The 13,949-nt window shown below is 49.0% G+C and overlaps 1 protein-coding gene across 1 annotated transcript in view; it reads left to right on the forward strand.

The window, feature by feature from the left end:
- The first annotated feature begins 1,393 nt into the window (after window positions 1-1,393).
- The window catches only part of LOC1277648 (probable nuclear hormone receptor HR38), a 99,966-nt gene continuing 87,410 nt past the window's right edge, over window positions 1,394-13,949 (forward strand). Inside the window, exons 1-2 of the mRNA XM_061654808.1 lie at window positions 1,394-1,521; window positions 3,533-4,615. Coding sequence (XP_061510792.1) covers window positions 4,123-4,615 — 493 coding nt within the window. The 5' untranslated portion in view covers window positions 1,394-1,521; window positions 3,533-4,122. The remainder of the gene's footprint in view (window positions 1,522-3,532; window positions 4,616-13,949) is intronic.

Genomic DNA, 13,949 nt, shown 5'->3' on the forward strand with positions numbered 1-13,949 from the left:
TTCATTCAGCATTATGGTTCAGCATAGCTGGAAGCACGGCTAGGGAAAGATCAGTGGGAACGATGTTAACGATGTTTAGCATCCTGTTTTTAGAAAACGCAAAAACGTAAGTCGTTTGTTTGTCACTTGCCTGACGGTTTAAATGTCAGCTCGTTCAGAGTCGGTTTGAGCCATATTTAGGAACAAAGGTTTAAAATTAAAATGAGTCCCTTTTTATTCACATGTACTGTTTTCCATATTCCGGTTTGAATTTTAGGTGATTTACATGCTATTCCATTTTTATTTTTTGTCATTCTAAAATTATTTTCAAATGCACACCGAAAGGAAACAAGTATCGATCGGACATGCATTCGTCATTGTTGCAACCACCTTGTACCATGGTCAAGTTCAATGCAGTTGTCGGCTTTGGAACCATTCCACCTCACAGTGTGATGGAATGTCCCGGAGGCAGGTTAGGGAAAGCTCGAGAAGGCAACACACAAAAAACGGAATCGATTTTTCCTTTCGATGGAACGAAACGCGTCCTGTGCGCATGTCCACGATCCGGAAAATTATGAATGAATTCTGCTCGTAGGGTCAGCAAGGAAGGCGGTGGGAAGGCGTCCTGTATACCGTGGGGACCGATTTTACTCACTCGCCTCACACAGGTGGAGTGACACGTGAAACCATCGGGCTAAGCGTGAGGGGGACATGAAAATGCAAACGGCGGGAGGAAAAAAGGGGAAAAACGGAAAAGTCCTCGTGACGTCATAAAAAAGCGCGTTCTCGAAGCAATCGCCCGAACCCGGCAAGCGAACGGGCAAAATAGGGTGTTCTCGCTTTTCCGCAAGTGCCGCGGCATACGGTACCGACCCGAGCAACCGTGACGTCACCGTTGACGAACGTAAACCGTCGTGGGGCAGTGAATTGAGCAGAGCCGCGATGAGATGCACGTAGAGGCTGTGAACGAGAGAGCAACTGGGAGCGCTTCTTCGAACGTGAGAGAGTGACGACACATCGACTGACACCGCACAAGGGTTGGTGGGCAAGCCGCGGTGAAATGTGAGGGGGACAAAGGGCCCACAACGAAAGGCGGGCGCGAAGGTCGCTCCACGATTGAGGCTCAGCAGATTCGCGCTTGCGGAAGGTTAGGATCATGTGTGTGTGTGAGAATGGGCTTCGCAGTAGTGAGCGCGAGAGTGCGCTCCATCGGGCATGAGAAGAGAGCGCAAAAGAGCGAACATTGGGTCGAGCTCCACGGCGTCGGGTCTTGGGGAGCGTGCTCGTGTGGAGCTGCCTGGTTGGATACCTTTTACCGTGTGTAGCAGTGTACGATATACTAGCCTGCGCTGGGACAACGATATCTTCAGTCGCGTTCAAGGCGCCATATCGAGCAGAGTGGAACGACACTTTTGTGGAACGACTTTTTACGACGGCTCCGTTCAGTGCGGTCTGTGCGGGTACGGGATTATTTGAATTTTATGCTCCTGCTGATCGTTCGGTCTGGTGCTGAGCGTGCAATTGTGGATCGTTTTATGATAGGTGTGTGCATGTGTAGTGTAAAATAACGTTAAATAAGATAAATTGTTTCGCAAAGCAAAGTGTATTTTTAAGGTGAAATAGCAAAAAAAAAACTCGTTGGAACGTTCGCTTTCCGTTCGGTTCCTCAAATACAAGAAAACAACTTCATCTGAATATGTAAACTGTGGTTGTAAAAGCGTGCGACCAAAAGAATCCAATTCTCGCACCAGTGCTAGTGGATCAACCGGTTTTTGTTGGAGGTATTATTCTTGGGGCGGTTCGAGGACTCGTCCAAAAAAGGCCGGAGGATGAAAGTGAGAGTGTGGTGACGGTGATTTTTTTTGGGGTCTTTTCATCGTATCTTACTCCTGCGCTGTGTGTTATCGTGTTGTGTGTCCAACCGTTCAGGTGCTCTGAGAACATGCAAGTCTGGCAAATGTAACTGAAACAGACAAAACCCATTCCGTATGTGGAAGGATTCAGGTCACCGGGACAGTCCCAGCCGCAGCATCCCCGACAGTGGGGAGTGCTTCGTGAACGAAAGCGAAAGTGAGCCTACTGATAGTGAGCCGGCACCGAGTGAGAGTGAAAGTGAATGAAATTTTGGGTTCGGCTGCATCCAGTGAGCCATCCCTACGGACTGTGAGCCACCCACGGACCCGCTGCGGGCTACCCGACAACCCGAGTCGCTCCAGTGCTGCCAAGTGGTGGTAGTCCAAACTTATTTCCCGCCCCCCCATTGGCGTACGATCGGGTTTTCGGTCTGCGGCCTAGAGATAGCACTCTCGCTCTCACTCGAACAGGGAACGAAATCTGTGCTAGAGACCCCAGCATCTCGGTCTCGATCCGTGGGAGAGCAGCAGCATCTCCACACGGTGATCGTGCTCTCGCAGAAGAAGCGCGCGGTGCGCGCGCGCTTACACACGAGAGCGGTTTTGGGTTGCGAATATTCCCCTTTCCGATCCGACACACGATCATCATCATCGTCGATCGCGCTTCTAGTGGAGGCTCTGGGTGTGTGTGAAGGATGAACTGCGGTGGGATCGCCTGCTGTCGCTGACTTTCTCATCGTCGTAGGTGGACTGTGGATCGGATCGGTGGACGGTGCTCGTACAGAGGTTTATCAGCGCGCGCGCGCTCAGTGCATCCCGGCAAGCGAACCAGTGCGAATCGAAGATTTTCACGCGTACATGAACGTTTTGCAGTGCAGTTTCGTTTCACCAGTGATAAATTGGTTGAATCTATTGTTCTCATTTTGGGTGTATGTTTCTTGTTTTAGTAAAGGTTTGATAGAAGTGTGTGTTAAGTGCAAAGTGATTGAACGATTTTATTTTAAATAAAGAGCCAAAAAAACATTAGGTAAAATATCTAAAAATGTGCAACGATAATCACGCAAAATGAAGAACCAATCGTGGAATTGAACGAATCAAAAGGAAATCTCAATCCTGCCATCGTAGTGCTTGTGAATTTCACAGAAAGGAAAACATTGGCCTTTGTTGTTTAGGAATATTTATCCTTTAATTTGTTCTTCCCGACACCGCAAACCGTGTGTGTGTGTGATTGAATGTAACGTGCCGTCCGAGCCCGTGTTTGACCACCGACCAGAATTCGTCCGTCGATTCCGGCCGCGGTCAAACCCAGCGTCACATTCGTACTGGAGGAGGAACAAGAACAGCACCGGAGGGTCCTCGAACCTTCAGCAGGTTCGTCATTGTCCGTTGCCATTGGCACGGATCTAGATGTTGTTGCTGTTGTTGCTGTTTTTGCTGCTGCTACTGCTGTTTGGTGTCCCTGCTGCTGCTGTCTATGTTGCTCTATTTGCAGCTAAATTTGCATCCTTAACCGCTTTATGAAATTCTGCATGTCAAAGCTGCAGCGTAGAAAGCTTTCCTTATGTGTGTTGTGTGTGTGTTTTTTTTTTAGTTTTTAAAGACATAAAGATTTGATGTTGTACGAAAAAATTGACTTCAGGAGAAAAGGATCTGAATGCATTATTTTATAATTATTTTTTTTAATATTTTCCATCGCTTAGTGTTTGCTTGCGTGTAGTTCAATGCAAAGTGTGTGACAATGTTTGCGTGCCAGTGTTCGATGTGTTTGAAGTGCCGCTTTTCAGTTAAGAACCGTTCAGTTTAGTTGTTTTAGCCCTGTATTATCCCCAGCTCCCATTTGCACAGAAATGTGTCTTGCGTTTAGTACAAGTTCCACCGTCTGCCTGTGTCCTTTCGTTTTTAAGACCCTTAAAGTTCAGAGGTACCTAGGCTAGAAGAATGTGATACATTTCGCTGGAAAAGATTTTTAATTGCCGTGTGTGAGTGTGTGTGTGTGTGTGTGTGATACCGTAGCGTTCCCGATGCGTTTGAAGTACAAACACAAACTAGTGCAGCTCGATTGACTGTTGCAAAGTGAAAAAGTACACGAGCGTTACCTCTAATTGATTGGAAATAAATGAAGACCCGTGTGCAGGCCTTTCGCACCATCAAGCGTTCTACCGGAAGTTGTGCGAGAAAATAGTTCCATTCCAAGCACCTGAAGCTTGCTTAAGGCTCCCTATCTCCCCGTTCCTTCCCTATATTTAAAACCGTTCCCCTAGTTCCCGGTGCCGGTTGTAGGCGCGAGGACATGCGAACCCGGCTGGCTTCGCTGATCGTCGTGAAACAGGAGCCACTGTCGGCCACATCACCGCCCCCTCCAACACCGCACGCGTCCGCCCATCCCCTGTCCGGTGCGTCCTTTTCGTCGCCCTCCTCGTCGTCGTCGTCCTCGTCGTCCTCCTGCTCCTCGGCCAGCTCGTCCTCCAGCCCCCCGTCCAGCCTCTTCCGTTCGTCGCTCGTGGTCGCCGATGGCTGCGACGGGCTGCAGTGCTATGGCAGCTTCGGTCCCGCTGCCAGCGCGGTCGAACTGAAGCATCCGGGCCAGCCGAGGGTGGCCGACGGGGTGGTGGTGGTGGTGCAGCACCAGCAGCAGCAGTCCGCACCGCACGCGGACCTGGTGGCACAGTACTTTTGCGACCGCAATGGCCACGGTTACGGTGCGCACGCGAACGGTTCCGGCGGCGATCTGAACAACAATGATCCGTCCAGCGAGCAGTTTGAGTTTTTTGACGAGAAAAAGTGTATGTATTTTTTTATATGTTTGCTTCATTTTGTTTTTATGTTTGCTTTGTTCGTGTAGCTCGGTTTTAATTGGGAAGAAGCGGCTATATTATTTATCTCCTTATATGTTTTGCTTCATGCTTTTTATTCAATGTTATTCTTACAAGAATCTGAGCTTGTTTCGTTTAAATTAATTTCCGTGTAATTAGATTGTTTGAAATATTTGGAAGATTTTTCAAATGTGAATTGTTCATCTTGAGCATGAATTTGCATGTTTCTTGTGCTTAAATTTCTATTTTTAGCCAAAGTATCCTTTTAATCAAACTACACCTTTTAATCAAACTGTTCAAGGTTCATAGATTTGAAGGGTTTTCTATGTACATAATTGAAATTGAGTGTGTGATTAAAGATAATCTTATAGATAATATGAACATGTTTTAATCGATTACAATATCGTACCTTTTTCGATGTTAAACCTGTGTCTAAAATAACCTTATTTAAATAAAATTTTAAAACATCCCCTCAAATAGTATTATCAACTTTAATAATCTCATTGCAAAACACGATTAAAAAAAATCACCCACTGGCACTCCACCAGATTAATTCTGACCGTGTTTGCACATCGCTTCATTCGCCGAAACCCCAATCCATCATCTCCCGTGCAGCATCATGCTCAACCTTGTCAATCAAGCAGACGCATCACGGTTTGGCACGATCGTTCTTTTCCCTCGCGGGTTCTCCGTCCCACTCCGCCCGGTAGCGCAAACGATGTGTGTACGAGGGTTTTCAGAGTTTTCCAAACTTTCTTCCGCCAAAAAACCTGTCAATTTAGCTTCCCGGCAGCGTGTGTGCGCGCGGCCAATTTGTCCGCGACCACTCCACGTACGCCTGGGCGGCGGCGGCGTACACCGACGCAATTAATTACACCGAACCGAAAGTGGAAATCTCCATCAGACTAGCGCCGGACACTGAGCTGGTCTGTGGGGCCTCGGTCTAGCGGTATCGGAATCTTCGGCCACGGGTCGCACGGGCGTGCCGCACTCATGTCATCGGCTAATTTGATCCCGGGACGCCAACTGGACGCCAGAACCATGTCAACCTTCGCTCAAATTGCGTGTAGCCGGGTTGTCAGGTTGTTGGAGATTTTGGGCATGTGCGTGTTTTTTTTCTCTGCTAAGAAACTGATGCTGGATGGAATTCGATCATTTCATGCGACGATTTAACGCGCACTGAATCTCTCTCGCAAAACGGGAATGAAGCAGTGAGTGCCAAATCCCGTCGGCTAGTTTCGATCGGCAACCCCGGAAGGGAAACAGGGTCTCACTGCTTCAGCACAGTTTGAAGCGCCATTAAGCTGCCAAAAATTACGTGCTGTACGATGCTCGATCAAGCAAGAAGAAACCAATGTCGTTTTTTTCTATCGAGACCGAAGCATTGGAGGAACTTGCGCGACTCGGGAGGAAAGTTTCGTTCCAAAGTGGGCTAATTAGTGGTCGCCATTGCTTGGACATGCCTACCGTGTTGGTGCCGATGTTCGCATGCTCGTGTGCCGTGTGGATTTTGATACCGAAATAACTCATCCCCATTCTTCCGTACGGCACGGTTCTAGTAAGCGTGGGCCCAATGGTTGATAAAAATGCACAACTATAATGCTCCAACACGTACGAACGCTCAACCAACCACTCGCAGCATAATTGCAAATATCAAACATTGCGCAACCGGCGGCAGGCACCATTAACCTTACCGATTATTAATTAAAGCCCTGTATCAACCACCGAACCGAACAAATTCGGGACCGATTGTGTGTCCACAAATTGCGTCTACCTCCGATCCCGCGAGAACACCGACGCGTTCGCGCGAACGTGCCGCGCCGTTCGTGATCATTAACGATGCACAATAAATACATCACGATGCTCCAAGAACCTTAACGGGGCGGAGGGATGACTTCGAACCACTCCCGTTTTGCGATAAATATCACCCGGTCAGCGAAAAATAGCCCAAATCGAAAGTGCAACCTTATCCACCTTACCGCCTAAAAGGCCCTAAAGGTGCCACAGACACACTCACACACAATCGGTGTGCGTTTGTTTTGGCGCGCAGTGCGTTTGACATTTGCTGCTGAGTACTCGCCGAACTGACGTCCACCGCTGACGGACTGACAGGGTACTCGCGTGCGGACGGAATTGACCAGCAAAAAGGGGCGGACGGACGGTGTTCTGGTTGTCCTGTAGTGGCACGCGCATAGTGGCAGCCCGGGTAACACGCCGATAGCACTACACGCAACCGGCCGCCGCAACGATCAACACTGTCAGCAGAAGCATTATTAAGCTATTTGCTCTTTCGATACTGATCTAAATCATTGCTGCCGAAATATCAAACCCTGGGGAGACGACCCCAAGGCGGCTGGGATCAAGCCGATTCAACCCGCCGCCGTGCCGAGTGATGTATGGACCACTCCCCATACGGTCGGTATCAAACCCCCTCTTCCACCGTGGACATTCTTATACGATTCCTCTCGCCAAATTCCTGGCGCCTCGCATAGCTTAGCCGGTGTAAAGATCGCGATCTATGAATTATTAAACATTGGAGTTCGCGTTGGAGGTCTGCTCTGTGGGTCTTTGGGTCGCGTGGTGCTTGTTCTAGCTTTTGTTGGACGTGTTGGATGCGTCGCATCAGGGGGAATTTAAGCGCCAGGGCAGGCGGCCGAAAAAGACCACCGACCGGACCGCGGTGTATGTCAGAAGCCGTGCCATAAATGTCCAAATCGGTACCGCACTGCGCGAACTAATTGCATCGAGCGAAAGATGTATCTTGCCGGGCGCCGGCCAGATACTCCTGCAGTTGGGCTGCCACATTGCCCAAACAGGGACATAGTTCTGGCACACACAGAGACACACACACACACACACACACACACACACACACACGCATGTTTAATTGATGTGCAAAGCTGCAAAACCGAAGCGCACGATCATGATGATTGGCGAGAAGAATCGTACGCGGCTGCCGAAGCATCGGCCGGTGCAGCACGCTGCATGATGCTGCTAATCCCTTTCGCTGGTCTTCGAGATTTTGCCACTAATTATTGCCATTAATGTCATCGAAACAATCAACGCACCCGTGTTAACATCCCGGGGGCCCGCACTGCCTGCTTTGGGGGTGATTGGGGCGCCAGTGCATCCCTGCAAAGCAGCAGGGTTTTGCGTGCCCTTTTCCCGCCATGATTGGCGCTAATGGTCAGAAAAAGGTTGCTCTAATCATGGGTGGTGCTGGGGGGGATGCTGATTCGCCAAAGAAATATGATCGCCAGCAGAATCGTTTGACTGGTGCAATTATTTATCTCGTTTGCGGTGAGGCACGATGCAGGACCGTCCGACGGCCGGTGGTTTCGGGATTAGAATGATGGCGCTGGCGCCAGGGAAGAATTTTAATCTCATTATTAAGTGGATTAAGGTGTGTTGTGGTGTGTTCGGCGCACAGCCGAAGATGAATGTGCATGGGAAAATGAAACATCCTTTTTCGGGTTTGCGACGCACAGAGGAGGCACAGATAGATTTTACTGGCTGTTAGAGACGGTGGAGTCTTTAATTGATAGAAGTTGGAGGGTTTTGCGATGCAAGCAAAATAATGCATTCGATCATAAACAGTTTCATTCTGCGTTGATCCTGAGCGAAACACTCTCATCACACACCATTTCATCGCAAACAGTGCGTTGAACCTACAGTTTCACTTTCTTCCCCATTAGCGATGATAGCGCGCTTTTGCGAAGCGATCCTCGTTCTATTAAAATGATTTTCTATTATTACCAACACTTCTTTCCCTTCTGTCCAAAACAACACATTCTGCCTGTGTTCGCTGCAGATAAATAGACACGAAAGAGAGAGAGAGAGAAAGAACGAGAAGGTGGCAAGATTTGCATGAACCGTGCAATATAGCACCCCGAAAAATCCATCCCAAAAGCGAGGCACTTTCCCATGCCCGGCATCGCTCGACACACGCGCGATTTCTTCCTACCGGTGTGAGGATCTATCTCTCTCTCTGTGCGTTTGTGTGTGCAAAAAACGTGGTGCGTTGGGTACGTGCGTGTGTTTTGCGCCCCGCTCAACGCTCAACGCCGCGGCTCAATGCCTGCCCTTGCTTCCGAGCCAGCGGTTGACGCGATACGCGATGCATTCAGCGCTCGGTGCAAGTGCATACGATTCTGCACGGTGCGGCACTACCCGATACCGCGGTGCGACACACCATCACAACAACGAATGCCCACTTATTTATATCAAAGTATCATAAATCTTTGCACTTACATACTTGTTTCTTCCCCGTTTGGCGGCCGCGGCTGCTCTCGCCCGGCTTTCCTGCCAGAACCTATCACTGGGCCGCACTCCGATGGTGTGTTGGGTCGTTGTTTTGGTTGTTAGCTCCGTTTTTCCACTACCACCACCACCTACCAGCGAAGTCCGCCGGTTCGCGCGTGTTTGTTTTCTTTCTCCGCCGGAGTGCGTTTCCACCATCGCGAGCCTTTGTTGTGCGGTGGTGTGCTGGGCGCAATGTTTTATTTTATGTTTAGCGTGTATTTATTTGTGTTTGTTTGTACCCGTCGACTTCTGTACGGTGTCGACTTTATGTATGTTGGAGCGAGTTGCAGTCGGCCCACAATTTCCCGGCCACGGGGTGATGCCAGTCAGTGATCGTGGCTTTGACGCCTGCCGTAAGATCGAAGGTCCTGAACCTCGCGGACGCGAACGTGTGTGTTTGTGTTGATGCTGCAATCGCACCCAGTACATCTGTGTAATGCCACCCTTCCTCACAGTGATCAGTGTGAGGTGAAGGTGTTGTATGGATTTGCAGCCCCAGCGTGCGAAAGCACGCCGGGAAAGTAACAAAACATGGCAGGAGAGGAACGTAATGGTCAACTGGTTGTAAAGCAGCATGTCGTGGGTCTGATCGTTACGTTGGTGAGTTTTCTTACCGTTCCCCTTGGAGCAGCAGCTTCCGCAGCTAACAATGTAACCGATGATAGATAATTAGCGGAATGTTTGCCTTGCCGGTGACGAGCTCGGCGAGGATTGAATGTATATTAAAAAAGTGCAATTTCTTTGCCAACGGGAAATTCGTCATTAAATTCCATAAATTCGATTCGATTTAGTGTTTTTCACACTCGCTGGCGGGGAAATGTTGGCTCGTTTTGAGCAGGTATAAAAACGGTTTCCGTTCATTGGGACTAACGAATGTTTGCTAAATTACTCATCCCATTCGCGAAACGTATCGACGTTTTGTTGGCAGCTGATCAACATGTTGGCCCGTTTGGCAGGGATAATTATGTTTCCATCCTTTTTTTTCTTGGCTCAATAAAAGAGAGAGGGAAATTCCCACCATTTGATGATTGGCTGCAATGGGCAGGATGAGATTTCGTTTACTGATTGGTTGCTAATAGATCTTCGCTTGTTGGAATGCTTTTATGTTTAGTCTCTGGGTGTCTTATTACATGCTGCCGCAAATAGGATCGCATCGTTCTGCTAACTTGAATTATCATTATCGTGTTTATATATTCTAATAGGAATTTTACCACGTTGATCAGAAGCAATAAATGTTCAAACTGCCTTAAGGATTGCTTCCAAAATTCAATACAATTCCCGATGGCAAACATTGTACTTGGCAAACGCAACACCGAAACAGCATTTCACCTCGGGAATAAATGATTAGAATCGCATGCGATTCCTTCACGCCACATCACACCAACTCCGGCGACCGAACACACTTGCCCATTTGATGCACCCCAGTGTTGCGAGAATTGCAAATCATGCATCTCCCGGGGAGGGAGATCACTTCTAAAAGAGTTGCTCACGCATTCCGAACCTCATCGCTGGGTTTTGTCTTCTGTCGTACCCGACATGACAGCTCGCTTAGCCAGCGCGTCGACCGACCGACCGCCACCACACAGTGATACAATTTAGCTTCACTTTCTCTTTCTCTCGTACAAGTGCTAGCAGCAACCATTGCCCCTTATCTCTCTGTCTAAACCTCATTACAATCTTCACCACGTGGTAGCGCACAGCTCTTGGTGCGTTTCGCACCAGGGTTTTGGGTGACCTGTTCCTTCGCACACACTCCACAGCGAAAGCCGCAAAGGGATTCCTTTGTCATGTGTTTGTGCGCGTCTGTGGCTAGAAGGAGGAAAGGTGGTGGTGGGAAAGCCGTGGAGCTACGTGCAAATTTTCTCACTTTAAGCACGGCGCTCACGGCAATGTGCTGCTGCCACGCGTGCACGGCGCGATACACGCACTGTCGCCTCGTTTGACGGTGCGCACCATACTTTTGTGAATGTGGCTAATTGTGCGCGTGTTTTGTGACAAATCCCCGTTCCCTTTCCCCATACTGGGCCGAAGGCAGTTGCCCCCCTCCACCCTTTTGCACCCATCCTAATCGGCCGCGTGATAATGCGACGCGTTCGTCAATGGCGTGTGCACCCGCTCCTGGGGTTTTTCTCTGCACGCGCTGATGGCGCTGAAACGATCAAATGATGATTATGAACACTGCTAGCAATGGAAGGATGAATTAGTTTGTATCACAAAGCATCAGCCTCGGTAGCCTGCGCAAGCGTTGCACTGCGTTTGCAATTCGCGCCATGCCGCAATGCGGTAGTGTGCCGGCGCGCATTTAATTACCTTCCGCGCGCTGTAATTCCCTTTTTTTCTATGTGGCTGTGAGATTTTTGGGCGAAATTTTGAAGGATCGCAGCACCTGAAACACTTGTCATATTTCTGTGTGCGTAATAAATTGTGTCCGGCTGCAGGGAATGGGAAGCAGTCAGTATGTCCCGCGCACCGTGCAGTTATGAGGCTGACAACGATCACGATGATGCTGACGATGATGATTATGCGTACGCTGATCGTATCGTAATGGTCGGGCAGGGCCGTGATGGCAGTGAAGCGCACGCAGCGCGGAAATGGACCACAACTCGGTGCACAACGCTCCCCGGTTGCAACGGGGCAGGCGCGTGTTAAGATTAGCTCGCGTGTGCAAACCGGCATAATGATGATAAAATGTGAATAGAATGTATTCGATGCGAGCAAATCGGGCATCCATCCCTCCTCCCCGTATGGCTCATTAGAAGTTTTGGATCCTTGCTGAAGGTTCGTGTGTTTTTTTTTCGTTCATTTTGACTTCTTGCGCTTCCAACGGTTTCGGTGCCGCGGTGCCAGTGCGAAAAACAACCAGCCAAGCTCCCCGGGGGAGTCAAAAACAGGCAGCTCGCCGTGCCACGGCCACCTCGGGTGACAGGTGGTTGGCCGGACCGGTTGGTGGTGCATGGAAAACCCCGTAACGGCTTATTATTTTTAATCATGTCCCAGACAGCTCATTTCGCCTGTGAACCGTGAGCACATATTTTCGACCGATCGGGTGCAGGAGGTACACACACACACATACACACCGCATGAGCGGGGATAAAAATAGGCCCATTAGGAAGTGGATGAACTGGGCGACACGGAGTGGAAGCAAAAAGGCTTAAACATCGAGGCAACCAACACCGTACGGGATTACTGTATCGATTTATAGTGGTAGTGGTAGATTTGTTTATCTAGCCAAAAAAACAACATAAAAATATGATCCGTCATTGCAAATCAATCACCGTGCACCCGGCCGCCTGGTCGTCCTTCGCGCTTGCACACGCAAACGCTTCTTCCGGCTGTGCACTTCTTATGCTGCTGCTTGTTCCTGCACCAAGCGACACGCGGACAAAGCTGGGTGTATTGTTTGCTCAGGGCTAGCAACTGCAGCTACTGCAGGTGTCGTGTCGGTTAGTCTGGGAGTCTTTTTTTCAACGGACGGTCGGTGCCAGTGATTGGCAGAAAAGATTGATTAATTACTGGCGAAAGATAAAATTAGACCAGACCACGGCCAGACGATCGTGCATATCATGATCAAGGGAGGGGTTAAGGTGTTTGCTTTAGAAAACCCTTCCTTCGTTCAACTCTGCAGTCCAGACGGTTGCAACGGGGATTTAATGTGTTTTCTTTTTTACTTATTGATTGTTGATTGAAACTTTTGCCTCAAGGATTAGGCTCGCTTTTCGGGGCGTTTGTCTTGTGGTCCGTTCTATAACCCCCCAAAACTCAGTGCAAGTGCATTCCAGAGACAACAAAGCAGTAGCAAAGTGAAAGAAGAGGAAGAGGAGAAAGAAGGGGAAGCAAAACAATTTAATCTAAAGCCAGCCATGCAACACATTCGATGATCGTCTTGATTATCACCGGCTTCAGGCTGGTGGAGTGCTTTTTTATGGTTCGACATTTATCCGGCATGGTATTTGCTTTGATGATTGGCTCAAGGTCGTCATTAATTCAGGTGCTGGGTGTGTGTTTTTTATTGCTTCTTTTCTGGTCTTAAAACATGTTTTATGATGCATTATTAAACACCTGCAACACAGCTTAACGTATAGCAGTTTTGGGGCGGGTTGTTTGCTTGTTGATGCGTGTCATATTTAAAGCAAATTAGTAAATGTCTCCCTGCATTTTTTTTGGTGTGTAAAGAGTTAAACATGGAGCTAGAAAAAACTTTGTTTTGCATTCGAAAATAAATGTTCCCTTGAAGAAGTTTGTTTTCTGTCGCCGTTTTTTTTATTTAAATCAAATTTTGATCTTGTAGTTGTGGCCGTAATGAAAAGCTGATAGAAAACATCTCCAAAGGCCGACTTAAAAAAATGTTTTACTATGATCTTCTTCTCAAAACTCTTTATGTTAATTTCACAATTAAACTGCACTAAAAAAGCCACTGAAAAGAGGGATTCATTTGCTTGCGCGATCCATCCCGCTCATCCCGGCAAAAGGCTCCCGGGATGCTGCTCCACGCTCCAGGAAAAGGTGCGTAATTCATTCACAATCACCGTGAGGTGCAAAAATCCAGAACCACTTAAGCGGCCGGCAGGCAGAACGCGCATGCATGCCAACCACCAGACCGTGCCACAATTTGCGCGCGATCCCGTACCGCGCCCGCGATCGTTAGCCGACCGGGGACGAATCCAGCGGCGGCCGTGCATTTTCCGCGTTACGCAGGGTTGTGAATTAAAACCATCCCCCTCACTCCCTCGCTGCTGCACCGCGTCTAACGATCGGGGATGGCACCTGCAGCATAGGCCGCCGCAGCGCTCGCTAGACAGACGCTTGTCATAAATAAATCTTATTCTCCACTTAGAGCGGCGCGGTACGGTTCATTCACGGAGCTCGCATGGAGCTCGCGGTGCGAACTGGGAAATGTGTCTGTGCAATGTGTATTCGGCCGTTTGCCTTTGCTACACACCACGTTACGGGGGAAGTGATGAGCTGTGGCAGGGCCGTTTCGATTTCGAATTCCGGCCCCGCG

Source organism: Anopheles gambiae, chromosome 3 (genome assembly GCF_943734735.2).
Source record: "Anopheles gambiae chromosome 3, idAnoGambNW_F1_1, whole genome shotgun sequence".
Taxonomy (NCBI): Eukaryota; Metazoa; Arthropoda; class Insecta; order Diptera; family Culicidae; genus Anopheles; species Anopheles gambiae.